General features: G+C 26.5%; 1 protein-coding gene across 1 annotated transcript in view; it reads right to left on the bottom strand.

Annotated features, from left to right (window-relative positions):
• The window catches only part of LOC111630799 (epidermal growth factor receptor substrate 15-like 1), a 127,229-nt gene that overhangs the window by 28,912 nt on the left and 77,750 nt on the right, over positions 1-20,567 (bottom strand). Inside the window, exons 17-25 of the mRNA XM_023374958.1 lie at positions 17,315-17,491; positions 15,967-16,041; positions 14,791-14,878; positions 12,123-12,234; positions 10,988-11,051; positions 8,028-8,204; positions 6,680-6,754; positions 5,504-5,591; positions 2,844-2,947 (exon numbers count right to left, since the gene is read on the bottom strand). Of these exons, the coding sequence (XP_023230726.1) occupies positions 2,844-2,947; positions 5,504-5,591; positions 6,680-6,754; positions 8,028-8,204; positions 10,988-11,051; positions 12,123-12,234; positions 14,791-14,878; positions 15,967-16,041; positions 17,315-17,491 (960 nt within the window). The remainder of the gene's footprint in view (positions 1-2,843; positions 2,948-5,503; positions 5,592-6,679; positions 6,755-8,027; positions 8,205-10,987; positions 11,052-12,122; positions 12,235-14,790; positions 14,879-15,966; positions 16,042-17,314; positions 17,492-20,567) is intronic.

Raw genomic sequence — 20,567 nt, 5'->3', positions numbered from 1 at the left:
CCTTAATTTCTGTATCTGCTGATATTATATATATTATTAGTATTATTTGTATTATTGTATTATTATTTGTATTATAACCAGTATTATAATAATAATACTGGTTATTTATGACATTTGCACATTATGCTGGCAATGATGTGAATAGACCAGGCAGGGACATCAATAACTTCTGCAGCAAGCACTAGTGGCAATGCATTAAAACAATGTTTCAGTGCTGCTTGAGTAATTGTCATGGCAGTTGTCAAAACAGACTAAATCATTTTTTGCCAAGTTGAAAGGAAGAATTTGAAGAAAAGAAAGCATGATACCAATAAATAGTTAATTTTTTTGCTGTGAAGTAGAATTAGTAAAAGCACACAGTTTCTTTAAAAAATTTCATGTAAGTTTCATATTTCATATGATATATTACTGTGATACAGATACAACTGAATCAAATTCACTATCATTTGAATGATATTAGATTCTAATAGAAAATCAAATTAGCTAAAGATTAATGCATTTTTAAATTATAATTTAAATGTGTATATTAGTGACTTTGTGTATGGTATTTTTTGTTATAAAATGCTTTGTTATAACCTTATAAACAGTTGGTGCTTATAAGTATTACTGAAGTCTCCTGTTAAAAGCTTACATTATAAAATAACATTGTAATGGTAGCCAATCATAATAATCCTTTACTTATAACAAGACCAATAAGATGCAGCAAAATATTTAATCATTTTTTTCAAAAATAGTGAGCAAAAAAATGACACAATTTTGTTAAGCTTAAGGCTGAACGGCATAACTCTCTCAAAGCCACAGAAAGTGGTCTAGAACAACTTAATATTGAATGGATACAAAAATGCAAGATCTCATGATTGTGAGACCAAATTATGAAAAATTGGTAATTTATATACTAAATAATTTGCCAATTCTTCTGGATCAAAGATTTCCACAGTTTGGATGGCATTCATTTGATCATTACAATATTGTTTACTTGTTGGTAAATAATTTTGTTTAATTTCATTACTTATTTTCTGTGACATTACGGTCATTTTCTGTCAATAATCTCGTTTTCAAAATGTAACATTACAAGTATAACAAGTTTGTGTGCAAATGCCATCTATGATGTTTAATGTTATACCATTTATAAACTTGAAAACATATAAGAAAATATTGATGCACAAAACTTACTATTAAACATTTTCTGAAAATACATAACAAATGACTGCAAGACATTGTCTATTAGTTTTGTACTGTACATAAAATATTAGCACTTAAGATTAAATAAATATTAATTAACAATATTTTTTTCATCTTTAAAACTTTTTTTTAACAAACTTTAGAAATAAAATGCAAATACATCATGAAAATATTTTAGTTTAAAAACTGGCTTTTGAATCTATTCTAAAAAGAACCTGTTATACTTCTATGAATTCTATTTCACAAAACAGCTGAAAATAATTAAATTTTTCTATTCTACATAACTTCTTCTACAACTGAATAAAAAGTAGTTCAGTCTCTTTTGATAACTGCCAAGTTAAGCTGAAAAAACCATAACCTTATTTTGGCTTTTGTTATTTTATTAATATATAAGAGACTATTTGCTTTTCACAAAGGCCTGTACATCTTGTCTAAGTAATAGAAAAATAATATAGGCTCTACACTAGAGTTTATGCACTATTTAAGCATCCTTTATTTATTTTTTTAAATGTTGAAACCCAGGCAAGACCAAAGGCCAATTGGATCAAATTGGCCCCTGCACTTGTACATTTACTGTTTTCCCTAAGGAAAAATACATTTAATAATATTTTTTCAGTTAGACATTATAATAAAAATACTACTTTGATTTAACCTGGCCAATAACATTGTTTTACAGTCTTATTTTTATTCAAAATCTAACTTTTCCAGGCTATGTTTGACTAGTGGATTTATCAGCCATCTGATAACTCCAGCTTCCAGCTAAGTAGCAGGAGTAAAGACATCAATCATGTTGAATCAAAGCAGTGGCATAATTACTATTAGATGGTCAGATTGCCAAGTGGTTAAATGACAGCCTACCACTCTGAGAACCTAGAACAAAAATGGATGGATTGAGAAACTCCAGGGATTTTTCAGCAGGTAATCTGTTCATATACATTCCTCATCATTCAGTCACCCCATTGTGGGTCTGGCCAAATCCATAAGGAACTTGCTATTTTTAGCAACTCCATTATGCAATTTCATGTAATGACAAAAAAAAGGCCTACAAAAACGTTCCCAATAAATATATTTTATATGCTTGTGTTATAATGTATAACTAAATAAATGTCCTTAATAATAGGTGTGTGATGCTGTAGGATTAAAAAGAACAACCAAAATTTGTCATGTTGATATTTAACAATGACCAATGACTGACTACCATTCACATCCAATATACAGTCATTGTCAACAATACTCATTTGAAAAGAACATAATATCTAGTGAAGAACATAAATGTTAATGTGTTTGAACAATAATACAAACATTTGGTCAAAGACATCATTGTCATGCTACTTTGGTCATTCATGTAAATGAACAGATGTTTGTATCATTTTATGTTTCACATCATCAACTATAACATATATATTAATTGGGTATATTGGAAAGAATTTAATACTTTCTACATCATAATTTAATTTCAATAAGTTTGATGTAATTTATTTTTCTTAAGAATGATATTTCAGATATAAATATGTAAGCAAAACCACAACCAAAAATAGATTACTGCATATTAAAGTTATTAACTTTACACTTTTTATAGTAAACGAATCTATATTTAATATAAATTTTCATATACGCCAAATAAATGTAAATAATATTCAAATATATAAATGCTCATATACCTTAATTTCTGTATCTGCTGTACTGCTAAAAGCATCTTTAAAAGGATCAGCACCAAATGGATCAGCTGCCTCTGCTGAAGCATCATCATCACCTTTGAATGGATCTAAAATAATAAATTTTATATAGTTCTAACATAAAATAAACTAAAAATCTTAATATAATTAAGACTATAATCATATAAATTTTTCTTTAAAATAAAAATTTACAATTTTATATTTTCTTATCAATGTTACTACTGTATTGATAGGTAAATCAGTCTTTATACAAAACAATTTAATTAAAAATACAAAAATTAAGAATAGCATTATTTTAAGAAATCAATAATATCAATAATCCATTTAAAATATGACATTTCAGATATGATTCATTGTGCCACCAAAGATATTTTGCAACATTTCCAACATTTTTGTAGCAGTAATTCTGTTGCAAAAACAAAATTTAATGCACATTCTTTGCTCAATTACACTTGACATTTTAAAAAATTGCCAGTGCAACAATTCTTTACATACAAAACAAACATTTATTTGCAAATGAAAACAGACAATGACATACAGATTGCTGCTAATTTGATGAAAGTTGTATCAAACAAAAAAAAATGACAACACCCTCTTGCATGTGCAAAGTTTACATGAATCATTCCTGATACTTTTTGATCACAGGAATATATTAATATTGCTAAAAGTAACAAAAGAAATTGGATAATGAGAATGACTGAATTTAAAATTGATTTTCTTCCTTGCATTCTGCTACTTCTTTCTGTAATGTAACAATACAATTATGAAACATAATCGGAATGCAAAATACACAATTGTACAAGCAATGGTCAAAAGCTTTTGACCATTACATATTCCATTAAGATAAATTTTAAGTGATTTATTTATTTTTCTATATTTCTTTTCTTTTTGTTCTTAAACAACTGATGCAGATTCATCAATTTGGATCAAAAATGTTTTTGTTTTCATTAAAAGTGCTGTTGAAGTTTAGTAAAGTATTTGTTTTTTTATTACTTAGTTCTTCCATTTTGTTTTTATTTGTTATTAAATCCAATAATATAATTAGTAATTTCCTAAAATAATACAAGAGTATGGGCCATTCATTTTTAATTGCAAATAGTGTCTTACTGAAGTTGAAAAAATTACAAAATATTTCCTATGGACGAACTTTAACGCTGTCTTTCTTTTTGAGTCCCTTCATACATCAGTAGGAAATAACAATTTTACAGTGGAGTCAACCTTTATTTGGAGGCTTCTCCCGCTGCTCAGCATGCAAAACATTATGATGCACTCTCTGGTGGCAGCACAAACACTTATAAAAATTATACATTTAATAAAAAAACAAAAACAAAAACTTGTAAAATTCGTCCATAAAAAATATTTTGTAATTTTTCGAAGTTCATACTTATTGTCCCAGCAATAAACTTTTAGTGTTACTACTGTTTAATTATCCAAAATAGTAACCGTAACTTCATCTAATACTGTTAATTAGATTGTATTTTAATATGCAATCAACATGACACAAAGTCTGTGCCATTTTCTAATAATATAAAAAGATGTATCAGATAGCATATTTGAATATAGCAGAAGATTCTGTGTAAAAAATTTGATTACATATATAGTCTCCTTTGCCTGTTAGGATTGGAGTCTACAAAAGACTCCAATTCCAAAAGCTGCTGCTACTTTTGCCATTTGCATCGACCATTTGTTCAAAATACTGCTGACAATAAACTTTTAATTACAAATGTAAATATTACTAAATGGTTGAGGCATTAACAGCAAACCTGACACTTAAGAAAGTTAACAGTTACAGCTAATCTGAGGCTGTAACAGTTAATCTGAATTAATTACAGCAGGACTAAAAGTTCCCCTTACTGCCCATAGGCAAACAGAGTTAAAAAATGAAGAAAATTACAAATAAATTGTTGATGCATAATTTCTCATAAAATTTTAAGTGTGAAATTTTCTCTAATTAACAGTATTAGAAAAACTATGATTTTAAAGATTCCTTGCTTTCAAAGTTTAAATTTTTCATTTTTTAATATTTTTTCAATATTCTGCCATTTTGACTAAATTTCAGCATAAAATTTCATTCTAACAAATGCATTTTGACGATCCCACAGTTTCATTATACTGACATTATATTAAGTAAGAAAGATGAAACTAAAATTATTAAACTTTTAGTCTGGGAAATTACTAATAATAAATACAATAAAAGTAAAACATTTATTCTAACTTTAGATATAGTGTTAGATAGATCTTTAAGATAGGAAAATAATTATAACATTGAACAATGTCAAACTATTCTTAAACATTTAAAATTTAAACTTATAATCTAGAACTTTTAAGTTAATTGAACTGATATAATTAGCATTTATGTTTTATATACATTAAAAACTTTTTAACTGAATTAAAAACAGATACAATTTATATAGTCTTACTAACAAGTGTTTCATTATATTAGAATTGTTTAAAACAAAATAATTAAATATTTGTTACTTATTTCAAAAGTCTGATGCAGATCCAAATGTGTTCACTGAATAAAACAATCTTTTATCTCTTAAAACAGCCTAATTGCTGTTGTGTTATATATATGATAGTTCTAAATTTAAATAATTAAATTATCAAGCTTCATTGACAGTATTAAGAATTCTTTAACATTATACCTGATTTAAATGGATCTTCTCCACCAAATGGGTCAGTTGTAAAACCATTAACTCCACTAAATGGATCTTTACTTTTAAATGGATCATCCTGAAAATTTTATATTTTATAAATATATAAATAAAAAAAATGAAATATTTGAAAGAAAAATTCAAAATTTATTACAAAAAAATATTTATTAGTGATTATAATAATAATAATTCTATTTTATCACAATTCAATTATCAATTTATTATTGATCATTGCATATAATAATGGCATGAAATATATTTGAAATAATGGCATGAAAAATGCCATTATTTCAAATATAGTATTCTTTTGAATGTCACTCTTCCAAAAGTTTCCTATATGATTATATCATGATTTATTTCATATCATATTGGTTTTAGTTCAGTAATCATTACTTTTATATTTATTTTATAAACTTTATGCAAAACAGATTCAATTATAAAAATCTATTAACAATCACTACCATGAAAAAATTTTTAAAATATAAACTCTTAAATGATGGCTATTATTTCAAAAAGTAAAATTTTAAATTCAGACAGTAATGTGCATTTGAATACAGTAATACCTCGACTTATGCTACCCTGACTTACGCAAACCTGGAGTTACGCGATTTTCAAATCTCGTCGATTTGTCTTTTGTTTGAGTGCCACACAACTCTTGATTACTCACTCTCCCACACTATTTTGTTCGGCTTACATGTTCGGACATGTCGCACAGAATTGACACATAGTTACAATTTATTTTGTGTTATTTATTTATAGTTGTTATATCTACGGAGACTTGAGAGACTCTATGTGGTGATTTCTTGTAACCGTGAAAGCATTAAAAGACGAGATAAGATTAACGAGAACATTTATTAGCTTACATACATCCAACTTGGATTTTACACAAACTGCGAAATTATACCCCGACTTATGCGAATTCAACTTACGCGGTTATCGCTCAGTCCCACATATCACGTAAGTTTGGGGTATTACTGTATTTCTTATAATAATTTTTTAAATATGAACTTTAGAAATCTCTAATTTTCTTTCATTACTCTGATCATTAATCCTAAATGATTTTGAATATAAGAATTATTATTATTGTGGTTACAATATCATTGATTATTTAATAAAGAATCCTAAGATTTACAAATAATTTAATATCAAAATACACATAATACTTACTTCAGTTACTTTAAATTCATCAATTCCTTCCGTCACACTAAATGCTCCAACACTACTAACAGGACTACTACCTGCCTATAATAAATATAATACTATATTAATCTAAAACATATAGTAAAATGTTATTTCTAAATTTTTTAATATAAATTTAGATAGCATTTTTATATTCATTAAAAATTCTTAATCTAAAATAAGAATGTTTTTATAATATAGAGAGTGCATTGATCACAACATTGGGCATGAATTGTACTAGTTCTCAATTTAAAACTTTTATAATGGTCAATCCAATTAACTTCTGCCAAATAATCAAAATATTATTAATTATTGGAGATATTAAGTCTTAATCAAAAGGCTTCAAATATTTACAATTAAATTTTATATACATATCCCTTGAACATCAGACCTGTTTTCTCAATCAAAGCTGTCCAAGATGATTGGGGGTCAATCAAGCTTCATATTTTCTTCTTAAACTCAACAGAAGGAGCTTTTAGAGAGGAATATAATCTTCTGGATTCGAGCAAATTAAAACTGATGAAGCTTTCTATAAATTCCTCAATTCCACTATTTCCTTCATAATATGCAAACTTTATAACTACAGACTCTTCTTCAACTCACATTCAACTATAGATCTTTAACCATATGTCCTCTTATACATGTATAACATCTTGTTCTTATGTTATATAAGCTATAGGCTATTATCTATGCATATTTATAAATAAAAATAAAATAAATTATATAATAACTGTAATGATTATGTAAAGATTCTAACAAAACCATAAAGATGCTGTTTTGAAAAGTTTTAGACTATTTTTTGATATCATCATTCTACTTTTTACTATTTTAAAAATCAATTCAATTAATAAATATTTTAGTAAAAATTACAAATAATTTAAATATATATAATATGCTATATACATTTAAAAGATAAAAACTTGTCAAAACAATTACAGTAATTCTAGTTGATATGTATAAATGCAAACAATGAACATAAAAGCAAATTATTTTATTTTATCAAAATTTTGAAGCTACATCACATTAAAAGTATATCCATTTTATAAAATTAAAATATAAATAAATTACAGTGTAATAAAAACATCATTTTAACTAATGATTAACAAACACATTCATTAAATTTGATAAAGAAATTTCACATTTTACATTCAAATTTATTCAACCAAAACTATTTATTTATCTTCTATTATTTAATTTTGATTATTATACACTTTGGTTATTGGATCTGATATTTATAAACTAAATCTTTTATACACAAAAATCAATGTATTTTTTATATTGAAAAATAATAAATTAAATAAATATTATAGCAATCTTTTAATTTATTAACACTTACTGTGTTAGAAAGTCTTTGATATTCAGGTTCTGATAATGGAGGTGTTATTGTGCATATCACTGCCAATGAATCATTGACATTACTAAAATCTCCACTTTTAATAGCAGTGTCATAAAGTTGAAGTGCATCTGTCATTTGCTGATGCTGTTCTTGAAGTTGTGAAATTTTTAATCTTGTCTGAAAAAATCAATTTAAATTATTAAAACTACCGAAATAGCAATATAGTTTATTATAATAAATTTTAATTAAATAAAGCAACAATAAATGATATATTTTCAAATATACTAAAAAATTTTTGTTACAGTATAAGCATTCCTGTCCTATGTAATTATGTTTTCTTTGAAAATAGTTCAATATATATTAAATAGTATTGAAAAATAACAGGACAAAACAGCATGTTTTGATATAGTAAAATCAATGAGAACCAGGTTGAGTCACCATAGATTGAACAAGTACACAGTAGTAAAGTTCATTACCTTCATATAAATATCCATCTAGGAAAAAGAAAAGGGGGGTTTTATTATGTCAGTATACAGTAAAACCAACAACTCAGCCAACATATATATATTGATCAATAGTCTCGGATTAAAACTGGCAGCAATTAGATCACTATTCAGGACAATTCAATATAACACAAGAAAGTAAGATCTAGAGAAGGAAGCTCAGTACATTGAAATATTTTAGGTTGAAATATGGATACTGAAACATCTCCTCCAAAATATTGGGTTGATGCAAATGTTTCTGAAATTTTTTAGATGTATCTAGAATATTCAAAATTGTTCTCTGACAGATGACATCTAGAAGTTTTTAGTGGGGTACATAAATGAAAGGTGTTAAAATGCAAAATCATATGTGAAAAGATATTGTGTGGGCAATACTAACTTTTCAAATATATCAAGTTTGTCAATGCTTTCTTGTGCCAAATTCACACACATTTTATGATTATCAATTTGATATAAAAGCAGCTGAATCTTATTGCTGTATGGTACAATTGGTTGGTAAGAATGTCTTCCTCAAGTCTACAATGTACAATTGATTCAGTGCATTTAATGCTGGGCAATATGAAGTTGAAGATAAGCCTTACATTCAATTTATATGCCTTTGTGTCCTTAACTAAATAATTTTAAGATAAATTGTCAACTAGGACATATTTATTATTAGGACTAGGGTTTCTCATTTCCTGGGAAATTTGCCTCCAGCGGGATTATGGGAAAAATAATTTTCCTGGGATGAAATAATAAAATAGAATTTCATATGAATAAAAAATATCATACAGGAATATCATAAATTTGANTATTAGTATTATTTGTATTATTGTATTATTATTTGTATTATAACCAGTATTATAATAATAATACTGGTTATTTATGACATTTGCACATTATGCTGGCAATGATGTGAATAGACCAGGCAGGGACATCAATAACTTCTGCAGCAAGCACTAGTGGCAATGCATTAAAACAATGTTTCAGTGCTGCTTGAGTAATTGTCATGGCAGTTGTCAAAACAGACTAAATCATTTTTTGCCAAGTTGAAAGGAAGAATTTGAAGAAAAGAAAGCATGATACCAATAAATAGTTAATTTTTTTGCTGTGAAGTAGAATTAGTAAAAGCACACAGTTTCTTTAAAAAATTTCATGTAAGTTTCATATTTCATATGATATATTACTGTGATACAGATACAACTGAATCAAATTCACTATCATTTGAATGATATTAGATTCTAATAGAAAATCAAATTAGCTAAAGATTAATGCATTTTTAAATTATAATTTAAATGTGTATATTAGTGACTTTGTGTATGGTATTTTTTGTTATAAAATGCTTTGTTATAACCTTATAAACAGTTGGTGCTTATAAGTATTACTGAAGTCTCCTGTTAAAAGCTTACATTATAAAATAACATTGTAATGGTAGCCAATCATAATAATCCTTTACTTATAACAAGACCAATAAGATGCAGCAAAATATTTAATCATTTTTTTCAAAAATAGTGAGCAAAAAAATGACACAATTTTGTTAAGCTTAAGGCTGAACGGCATAACTCTCTCAAAGCCACAGAAAGTGGTCTAGAACAACTTAATATTGAATGGATACAAAAATGCAAGATCTCATGATTGTGAGACCAAATTATGAAAAATTGGTAATTTATATACTAAATAATTTGCCAATTCTTCTGGATCAAAGATTTCCACAGTTTGGATGGCATTCATTTGATCATTACAATATTGTTTACTTGTTGGTAAATAATTTTGTTTAATTTCATTACTTATTTTCTGTGACATTACGGTCATTTTCTGTCAATAATCTCGTTTTCAAAATGTAACATTACAAGTATAACAAGTTTGTGTGCAAATGCCATCTATGATGTTTAATGTTATACCATTTATAAACTTGAAAACATATAAGAAAATATTGATGCACAAAACTTACTATTAAACATTTTCTGAAAATACATAACAAATGACTGCAAGACATTGTCTATTAGTTTTGTACTGTACATAAAATATTAGCACTTAAGATTAAATAAATATTAATTAACAATATTTTTTTCATCTTTAAAACTTTTTTTTAACAAACTTTAGAAATAAAATGCAAATACATCATGAAAATATTTTAGTTTAAAAACTGGCTTTTGAATCTATTCTAAAAAGAACCTGTTATACTTCTATGAATTCTATTTCACAAAACAGCTGAAAATAATTAAATTTTTCTATTCTACATAACTTCTTCTACAACTGAATAAAAAGTAGTTCAGTCTCTTTTGATAACTGCCAAGTTAAGCTGAAAAAACCATAACCTTATTTTGGCTTTTGTTATTTTATTAATATATAAGAGACTATTTGCTTTTCACAAAGGCCTGTACATCTTGTCTAAGTAATAGAAAAATAATATAGGCTCTACACTAGAGTTTATGCACTATTTAAGCATCCTTTATTTATTTTTTTAAATGTTGAAACCCAGGCAAGACCAAAGGCCAATTGGATCAAATTGGCCCCTGCACTTGTACATTTACTGTTTTCCCTAAGGAAAAATACATTTAATAATATTTTTTCAGTTAGACATTATAATAAAAATACTACTTTGATTTAACCTGGCCAATAACATTGTTTTACAGTCTTATTTTTATTCAAAATCTAACTTTTCCAGGCTATGTTTGACTAGTGGATTTATCAGCCATCTGATAACTCCAGCTTCCAGCTAAGTAGCAGGAGTAAAGACATCAATCATGTTGAATCAAAGCAGTGGCATAATTACTATTAGATGGTCAGATTGCCAAGTGGTTAAATGACAGCCTACCACTCTGAGAACCTAGAACAAAAATGGATGGATTGAGAAACTCCAGGGATTTTTCAGCAGGTAATCTGTTCATATACATTCCTCATCATTCAGTCACCCCATTGTGGGTCTGGCCAAATCCATAAGGAACTTGCTATTTTTAGCAACTCCATTATGCAATTTCATGTAATGACAAAAAAAAGGCCTACAAAAACGTTCCCAATAAATATATTTTATATGCTTGTGTTATAATGTATAACTAAATAAATGTCCTTAATAATAGGTGTGTGATGCTGTAGGATTAAAAAGAACAACCAAAATTTGTCATGTTGATATTTAACAATGACCAATGACTGACTACCATTCACATCCAATATACAGTCATTGTCAACAATACTCATTTGAAAAGAACATAATATCTAGTGAAGAACATAAATGTTAATGTGTTTGAACAATAATACAAACATTTGGTCAAAGACATCATTGTCATGCTACTTTGGTCATTCATGTAAATGAACAGATGTTTGTATCATTTTATGTTTCACATCATCAACTATAACATATATATTAATTGGGTATATTGGAAAGAATTTAATACTTTCTACATCATAATTTAATTTCAATAAGTTTGATGTAATTTATTTTTCTTAAGAATGATATTTCAGATATAAATATGTAAGCAAAACCACAACCAAAAATAGATTACTGCATATTAAAGTTATTAACTTTACACTTTTTATAGTAAACGAATCTATATTTAATATAAATTTTCATATACGCCAAATAAATGTAAATAATATTCAAATATATAAATGCTCATATACCTTAATTTCTGTATCTGCTGTACTGCTAAAAGCATCTTTAAAAGGATCAGCACCAAATGGATCAGCTGCCTCTGCTGAAGCATCATCATCACCTTTGAATGGATCTAAAATAATAAATTTTATATAGTTCTAACATAAAATAAACTAAAAATCTTAATATAATTAAGACTATAATCATATAAATTTTTCTTTAAAATAAAAATTTACAATTTTATATTTTCTTATCAATGTTACTACTGTATTGATAGGTAAATCAGTCTTTATACAAAACAATTTAATTAAAAATACAAAAATTAAGAATAGCATTATTTTAAGAAATCAATAATATCAATAATCCATTTAAAATATGACATTTCAGATATGATTCATTGTGCCACCAAAGATATTTTGCAACATTTCCAACATTTTTGTAGCAGTAATTCTGTTGCAAAAACAAAATTTAATGCACATTCTTTGCTCAATTACACTTGACATTTTAAAAAATTGCCAGTGCAACAATTCTTTACATACAAAACAAACATTTATTTGCAAATGAAAACAGACAATGACATACAGATTGCTGCTAATTTGATGAAAGTTGTATCAAACAAAAAAAAATGACAACACCCTCTTGCATGTGCAAAGTTTACATGAATCATTCCTGATACTTTTTGATCACAGGAATATATTAATATTGCTAAAAGTAACAAAAGAAATTGGATAATGAGAATGACTGAATTTAAAATTGATTTTCTTCCTTGCATTCTGCTACTTCTTTCTGTAATGTAACAATACAATTATGAAACATAATCGGAATGCAAAATACACAATTGTACAAGCAATGGTCAAAAGCTTTTGACCATTACATATTCCATTAAGATAAATTTTAAGTGATTTATTTATTTTTCTATATTTCTTTTCTTTTTGTTCTTAAACAACTGATGCAGATTCATCAATTTGGATCAAAAATGTTTTTGTTTTCATTAAAAGTGCTGTTGAAGTTTAGTAAAGTATTTGTTTTTTTATTACTTAGTTCTTCCATTTTGTTTTTATTTGTTATTAAATCCAATAATATAATTAGTAATTTCCTAAAATAATACAAGAGTATGGGCCATTCATTTTTAATTGCAAATAGTGTCTTACTGAAGTTGAAAAAATTACAAAATATTTCCTATGGACGAACTTTAACGCTGTCTTTCTTTTTGAGTCCCTTCATACATCAGTAGGAAATAACAATTTTACAGTGGAGTCAACCTTTATTTGGAGGCTTCTCCCGCTGCTCAGCATGCAAAACATTATGATGCACTCTCTGGTGGCAGCACAAACACTTATAAAAATTATACATTTAATAAAAAAACAAAAACAAAAACTTGTAAAATTCGTCCATAAAAAATATTTTGTAATTTTTCGAAGTTCATACTTATTGTCCCAGCAATAAACTTTTAGTGTTACTACTGTTTAATTATCCAAAATAGTAACCGTAACTTCATCTAATACTGTTAATTAGATTGTATTTTAATATGCAATCAACATGACACAAAGTCTGTGCCATTTTCTAATAATATAAAAAGATGTATCAGATAGCATATTTGAATATAGCAGAAGATTCTGTGTAAAAAATTTGATTACATATATAGTCTCCTTTGCCTGTTAGGATTGGAGTCTACAAAAGACTCCAATTCCAAAAGCTGCTGCTACTTTTGCCATTTGCATCGACCATTTGTTCAAAATACTGCTGACAATAAACTTTTAATTACAAATGTAAATATTACTAAATGGTTGAGGCATTAACAGCAAACCTGACACTTAAGAAAGTTAACAGTTACAGCTAATCTGAGGCTGTAACAGTTAATCTGAATTAATTACAGCAGGACTAAAAGTTCCCCTTACTGCCCATAGGCAAACAGAGTTAAAAAATGAAGAAAATTACAAATAAATTGTTGATGCATAATTTCTCATAAAATTTTAAGTGTGAAATTTTCTCTAATTAACAGTATTAGAAAAACTATGATTTTAAAGATTCCTTGCTTTCAAAGTTTAAATTTTTCATTTTTTAATATTTTTTCAATATTCTGCCATTTTGACTAAATTTCAGCATAAAATTTCATTCTAACAAATGCATTTTGACGATCCCACAGTTTCATTATACTGACATTATATTAAGTAAGAAAGATGAAACTAAAATTATTAAACTTTTAGTCTGGGAAATTACTAATAATAAATACAATAAAAGTAAAACATTTATTCTAACTTTAGATATAGTGTTAGATAGATCTTTAAGATAGGAAAATAATTATAACATTGAACAATGTCAAACTATTCTTAAACATTTAAAATTTAAACTTATAATCTAGAACTTTTAAGTTAATTGAACTGATATAATTAGCATTTATGTTTTATATACATTAAAAACTTTTTAACTGAATTAAAAACAGATACAATTTATATAGTCTTACTAACAAGTGTTTCATTATATTAGAATTGTTTAAAACAAAATAATTAAATATTTGTTACTTATTTCAAAAGTCTGATGCAGATCCAAATGTGTTCACTGAATAAAACAATCTTTTATCTCTTAAAACAGCCTAATTGCTGTTGTGTTATATATATGATAGTTCTAAATTTAAATAATTAAATTATCAAGCTTCATTGACAGTATTAAGAATTCTTTAACATTATACCTGATTTAAATGGATCTTCTCCACCAAATGGGTCAGTTGTAAAACCATTAACTCCACTAAATGGATCTTTACTTTTAAATGGATCATCCTGAAAATTTTATATTTTATAAATATATAAATAAAAAAAATGAAATATTTGAAAGAAAAATTCAAAATTTATTACAAAAAAATATTTATTAGTGATTATAATAATAATAATTCTATTTTATCACAATTCAATTATCAATTTATTATTGATCATTGCATATAATAATGGCATGAAATATATTTGAAATAATGGCATGAAAAATGCCATTATTTCAAATATAGTATTCTTTTGAATGTCACTCTTCCAAAAGTTTCCTATATGATTATATCATGATTTATTTCATATCATATTGGTTTTAGTTCAGTAATCATTACTTTTATATTTATTTTATAAACTTTATGCAAAACAGATTCAATTATAAAAATCTATTAACAATCACTACCATGAAAAAATTTTTAAAATATAAACTCTTAAATGATGGCTATTATTTCAAAAAGTAAAATTTTAAATTCAGACAGTAATGTGCATTTGAATACAGTAATACCTCGACTTATGCTACCCTGACTTACGCAAACCTGGAGTTACGCGATTTTCAAATCTCGTCGATTTGTCTTTTGTTTGAGTGCCACACAACTCTTGATTACTCACTCTCCCACACTATTTTGTTCGGCTTACATGTTCGGACATGTCGCACAGAATTGACACATAGTTACAATTTATTTTGTGTTATTTATTTATAGTTGTTATATCTACGGAGACTTGAGAGACTCTATGTGGTGATTTCTTGTAACCGTGAAAGCATTAAAAGACGAGATAAGATTAACGAGAACATTTATTAGCTTACATACATCCAACTTGGATTTTACACAAACTGCGAAATTATACCCCGACTTATGCGAATTCAACTTACGCGGTTATCGCTCAGTCCCACATATCACGTAAGTTTGGGGTATTACTGTATTTCTTATAATAATTTTTTAAATATGAACTTTAGAAATCTCTAATTTTCTTTCATTACTCTGATCATTAATCCTAAATGATTTTGAATATAAGAATTATTATTATTGTGGTTACAATATCATTGATTATTTAATAAAGAATCCTAAGATTTACAAATAATTTAATATCAAAATACACATAATACTTACTTCAGTTACTTTAAATTCATCAATTCCTTCCGTCACACTAAATGCTCCAACACTACTAACAGGACTACTACCTGCCTATAATAAATATAATACTATATTAATCTAAAACATATAGTAAAATGTTATTTCTAAATTTTTTAATATAAATTTAGATAGCATTTTTATATTCATTAAAAATTCTTAATCTAAAATAAGAATGTTTTTATAATATAGAGAGTGCATTGATCACAACATTGGGCATGAATTGTACTAGTTCTCAATTTAAAACTTTTATAATGGTCAATCCAATTAACTTCTGCCAAATAATCAAAATATTATTAATTATTGGAGATATTAAGTCTTAATCAAAAGGCTTCAAATATTTACAATTAAATTTTATATACATATCCCTTGAACATCAGACCTGTTTTCTCAATCAAAGCTGTCCAAGATGATTGGGGGTCAATCAAGCTTCATATTTTCTTCTTAAACTCAACAGAAGGAGCTTTTAGAGAGGAATATAATCTTCTGGATTCGAGCAAATTAAAACTGATGAAGCTTTCTATAAATTCCTCAATTCCACTATTTCCTTCATAATATGCAAACTTTATAACTACAGACTCTTCTTCAACTCACATTCAACTATAGATCTTTAACCATATGTCCTCTTATACATGTATAACATCTTGTTCTTATGTTATATAAGCTATAGGCTATTATCTATGCATATTTATAAATAAAAATAAAATAAATTATATAATAACTGTAATGATTATGTAAAGATTCTAACAAAACCATAAAGATGCTGTTTTGAAAAGTTTTAGACTATTTTTTGATATCATCATTCTACTTTTTACTATTTTAAAAATCAATTCAATTAATAAATATTTTAGTAAAAATTACAAATAATTTAAATATATATAATATGCTATATACATTTAAAAGATAAAAACTTGTCAAAACAATTACAGTAATTCTAGTTGATATGTATAAATGCAAACAATGAACATAAAAGCAAATTATTTTATTTTATCAAAATTTTGAAGCTACATCACATTAAAAGTATATCCATTTTATAAAATTAAAATATAAATAAATTACAGTGTAATAAAAACATCATTTTAACTAATGATTAACAAACACATTCATTAAATTTGATAAAGAAATTTCACATTTTACATTCAAATTTATTCAACCAAAACTATTTATTTATCTTCTATTATTTAATTTTGATTATTATACACTTTGGTTATTGGATCTGATATTTATAAACTAAATCTTTTATACACAAAAATCAATGTATTTTTTATATTGAAAAATAATAAATTAAATAAATATTATAGCAATCTTTTAATTTATTAACACTTACTGTGTTAGAAAGTCTTTGATATTCAGGTTCTGATAATGGAGGTGTTATTGTGCATATCACTGCCAATGAATCATTGACATTACTAAAATCTCCACTTTTAATAGCAGTGTCATAAAGTTGAAGTGCATCTGTCATTTGCTGATGCTGTTCTTGAAGTTGTGAAATTTTTAATCTTGTCTGAAAAAATCAATTTAAATTATTAAAACTACCGAAATAGCAATATAGTTTATTATAATAAATTTTAATTAAATAAAGCAACAATAAATGATATATTTTCAAATATACTAAAAAATTTTTGTTACAGTATAAGCATTCCTGTCCTATGTAATTATGTTTTCTTTGAAAATAGTTCAATATATATTAAATAGTATTGAAAAATAACAGGACAAAACAGCATGTTTTGATATAGTAAAATCAATGAGAACCAGGTTGAGTCACCATAGATTGAACAAGTACACAGTAGTAAAGTTCATTACCTTCATATAAATATCCATCTAGGAAAAAGAAAAGGGGGGTTTTATTATGTCAGTATACAGTAAAACCAACAACTCAGCCAACATATATATATTGATCAATAGTCTCGGATTAAAACTGGCAGCAATTAGATCACTATTCAGGACAATTCAATATAACACAAGAAAGTAAGATCTAGAGAAGGAAGCTCAGTACATTGAAATATTTTAGGTTGAAATATGGATACTGAAACATCTCCTCCAAAATATTGGGTTGATGCAAATGTTTCTGAAATTTTTTAGATGTATCTAGAATATTCAAAATTGTTCTCTGACAGATGACATCTAGAAGTTTTTAGTGGGGTACATAAATGAAAGGTGTTAAAATGCAAAATCATATGTGAAAAGATATTGTGTGGGCAATACTAACTTTTCAAATATATCAAGTTTGTCAATGCTTTCTTGTGCCAAATTCACACACATTTTATGATTATCAATTTGATATAAAAGCAGCTGAATCTTATTGCTGTATGGTACAATTGGTTGGTAAGAATGTCTTCCTCAAGTCTACAATGTACAATTGATTCAGTGCATTTAATGCTGGGCAATATGAAGTTGAAGATAAGCCTTACATTCAATTTATATGCCTTTGTGTCCTTAACTAAATAATTTTAAGATAAATTGTCAACTAGGACATATTTATTATTAGGACTAGGGTTTCTCATTTCCTGGGAAATTTGCCTCCAGCGGGATTATGGGAAAAATAATTTTCCTGGGATGAAATAATAAAATAGAATTTCATATGAATAAAAAATATCATACAGGAATATCATAAATTTGAATAATTTAATTTATTTTCTAGTAAGTAACTAAAAGTGTAGTGCCAATCTCACCCATACGGACACGTTAGGCTCAATTAATTTAGGTTTTCCTACATTATAAGATGAAAGTAAAATAAAGCGTTTCATTGGGAGTTTTAATGATTACGAAGAAAATACTATTTTACTTCTAAAGATGAAATAATAAAATAGAATTTCATATGAATAAAAAATATCATACAGGAATATCATAAATTTGAATAATTTAATTTATTTTCTAGTAAGTAATCTCACCCGTACCAACACGTTAGGCTCAATTAATTTATGTTTTCCTACATTATAAGATGAAAGTAAAATAAAGCGTTTCATTGGGAGTTTTAATGAAAATAATAATGATTACGAAAAAAATACTATTTTATTTCTAAAGATGAAATAAAAAAATATACTTATTCCATAAATTTAATGAGAAAAAATACAATTATTTTGAATTGAACAAAAAATACAACTTCTCCAAAAAAAAATTATTTTCAGTTGAACATAAAAAATACTACTCAAAAAATTTATGAAAACAAAAATCTCTCTCTCTCAAAAAAAAAAAAAAAAAAAAACATAATTTTCATAATAAGACTTCAAAAAGCAAAAATGATCGATACTTTGATCACTTGATCTAGTTCTCAATTTGGTCACAAAAAGACCTGCAGCTGAAAACACCAATGGTTTGATTTTATAAATTATATTAAAATAAATTGTTGTAAAATACGAGTAATTGACTAATAGAGAAATTTCAAATAATCACACTTACAGTTACAAACGATAGGATATAACTGGGAATGTAAGCTTTAACAAATTCCTTAACTTATAAATGCGAATTCGAAACTAAAGTGTGATGAGTGATATTTACTTTCAGCAAGTGCTCTGCTGTTCAATAATGTGCAAACACAATACATAGATATTACATGAACTAACAAGTAGAGACTTGTAAAACATAGGTACAGTAATAATATGCAGCATGAAACTTCAAAATTTCTCTTTTAGGTGAGTCTTCAAGATGCAACTTTTCATATAATAAATGATAGAAAGATAACATGACATGATAAATTACAGTAGAACATCGATTATCCGACTCAATTGGGGACTGGGGTTGGTCGGATAATTGAAAAATCAGATAACTGAAAAGTATGAAAAATCCATTATTAGTGTAGTATATTATTATATCCCATGTAATTAGTATATTAGTATATCGCTATTAACCTACTTCGCATTGAATTTTCCTCCATGTTAAGCCTATCAAATTTTTTTTAAATAATAATTGTTGCTATTGCATTGTTAAAAATTAGAAAATTAAGCCTCGTTTAAATACTGACTCCCTTTCATGGCCGAGCCAGTGTTGCCAGCTAAAACATGTAAAAATACTATTAAAGTAACCAAGACATAGCCAAATATTGTAGCGCCACATCACTAGCGGACATTTGAATTTGCTGACTAGAACAAGGTCGGTTAACCGTGGTGACGGTTAATCGGGGGTTGGATAATTGATGCTCTACTGTATTATTGAAATGTGAGATTTTTCTCGTAGGGAATAAACGGCAGGAATCCCAGAAAAACGGGATCCTGGGAAAGAAACCCTAATTAGGACTTATTATACTGGATGACTGGATTATTGTAATAAATAAAAATAGTTTTTATTTATTACAGGTGATAAATAAAGACTGTTTTTCTGAATTTGTTTACTTAATTTGCAGAACCAGTCATCCAGTATAATAAGTCATAATAATAAATATGTCCTAGTTGATGATTTATCTTAAAAATAAGCCTTACATCTTATTGAATGACTAGCTGGGCCAACTGGTGAAAGCAAACAATGCCTGACCATGCAAGAAATAAGTAGGACACATGTTTTAGACCAGTTCACTAAACCATGTGTCCACCAACCAAACCAGTCACCAAGCACACTAAGCATTGTGTGCTTTCTTCGTGACAATG

The sequence above is a fragment of the Centruroides sculpturatus genome, unplaced genomic scaffold (genome assembly GCF_000671375.1).
Source record: "Centruroides sculpturatus isolate CEXI.00-Female unplaced genomic scaffold, Cexi_2.0 scaffold754, whole genome shotgun sequence".
Lineage (NCBI taxonomy): Eukaryota > Metazoa > Arthropoda > Arachnida > Scorpiones > Buthidae > Centruroides > Centruroides sculpturatus.
This window is presented reverse-complemented; position numbering and strand designations above follow the sequence as displayed.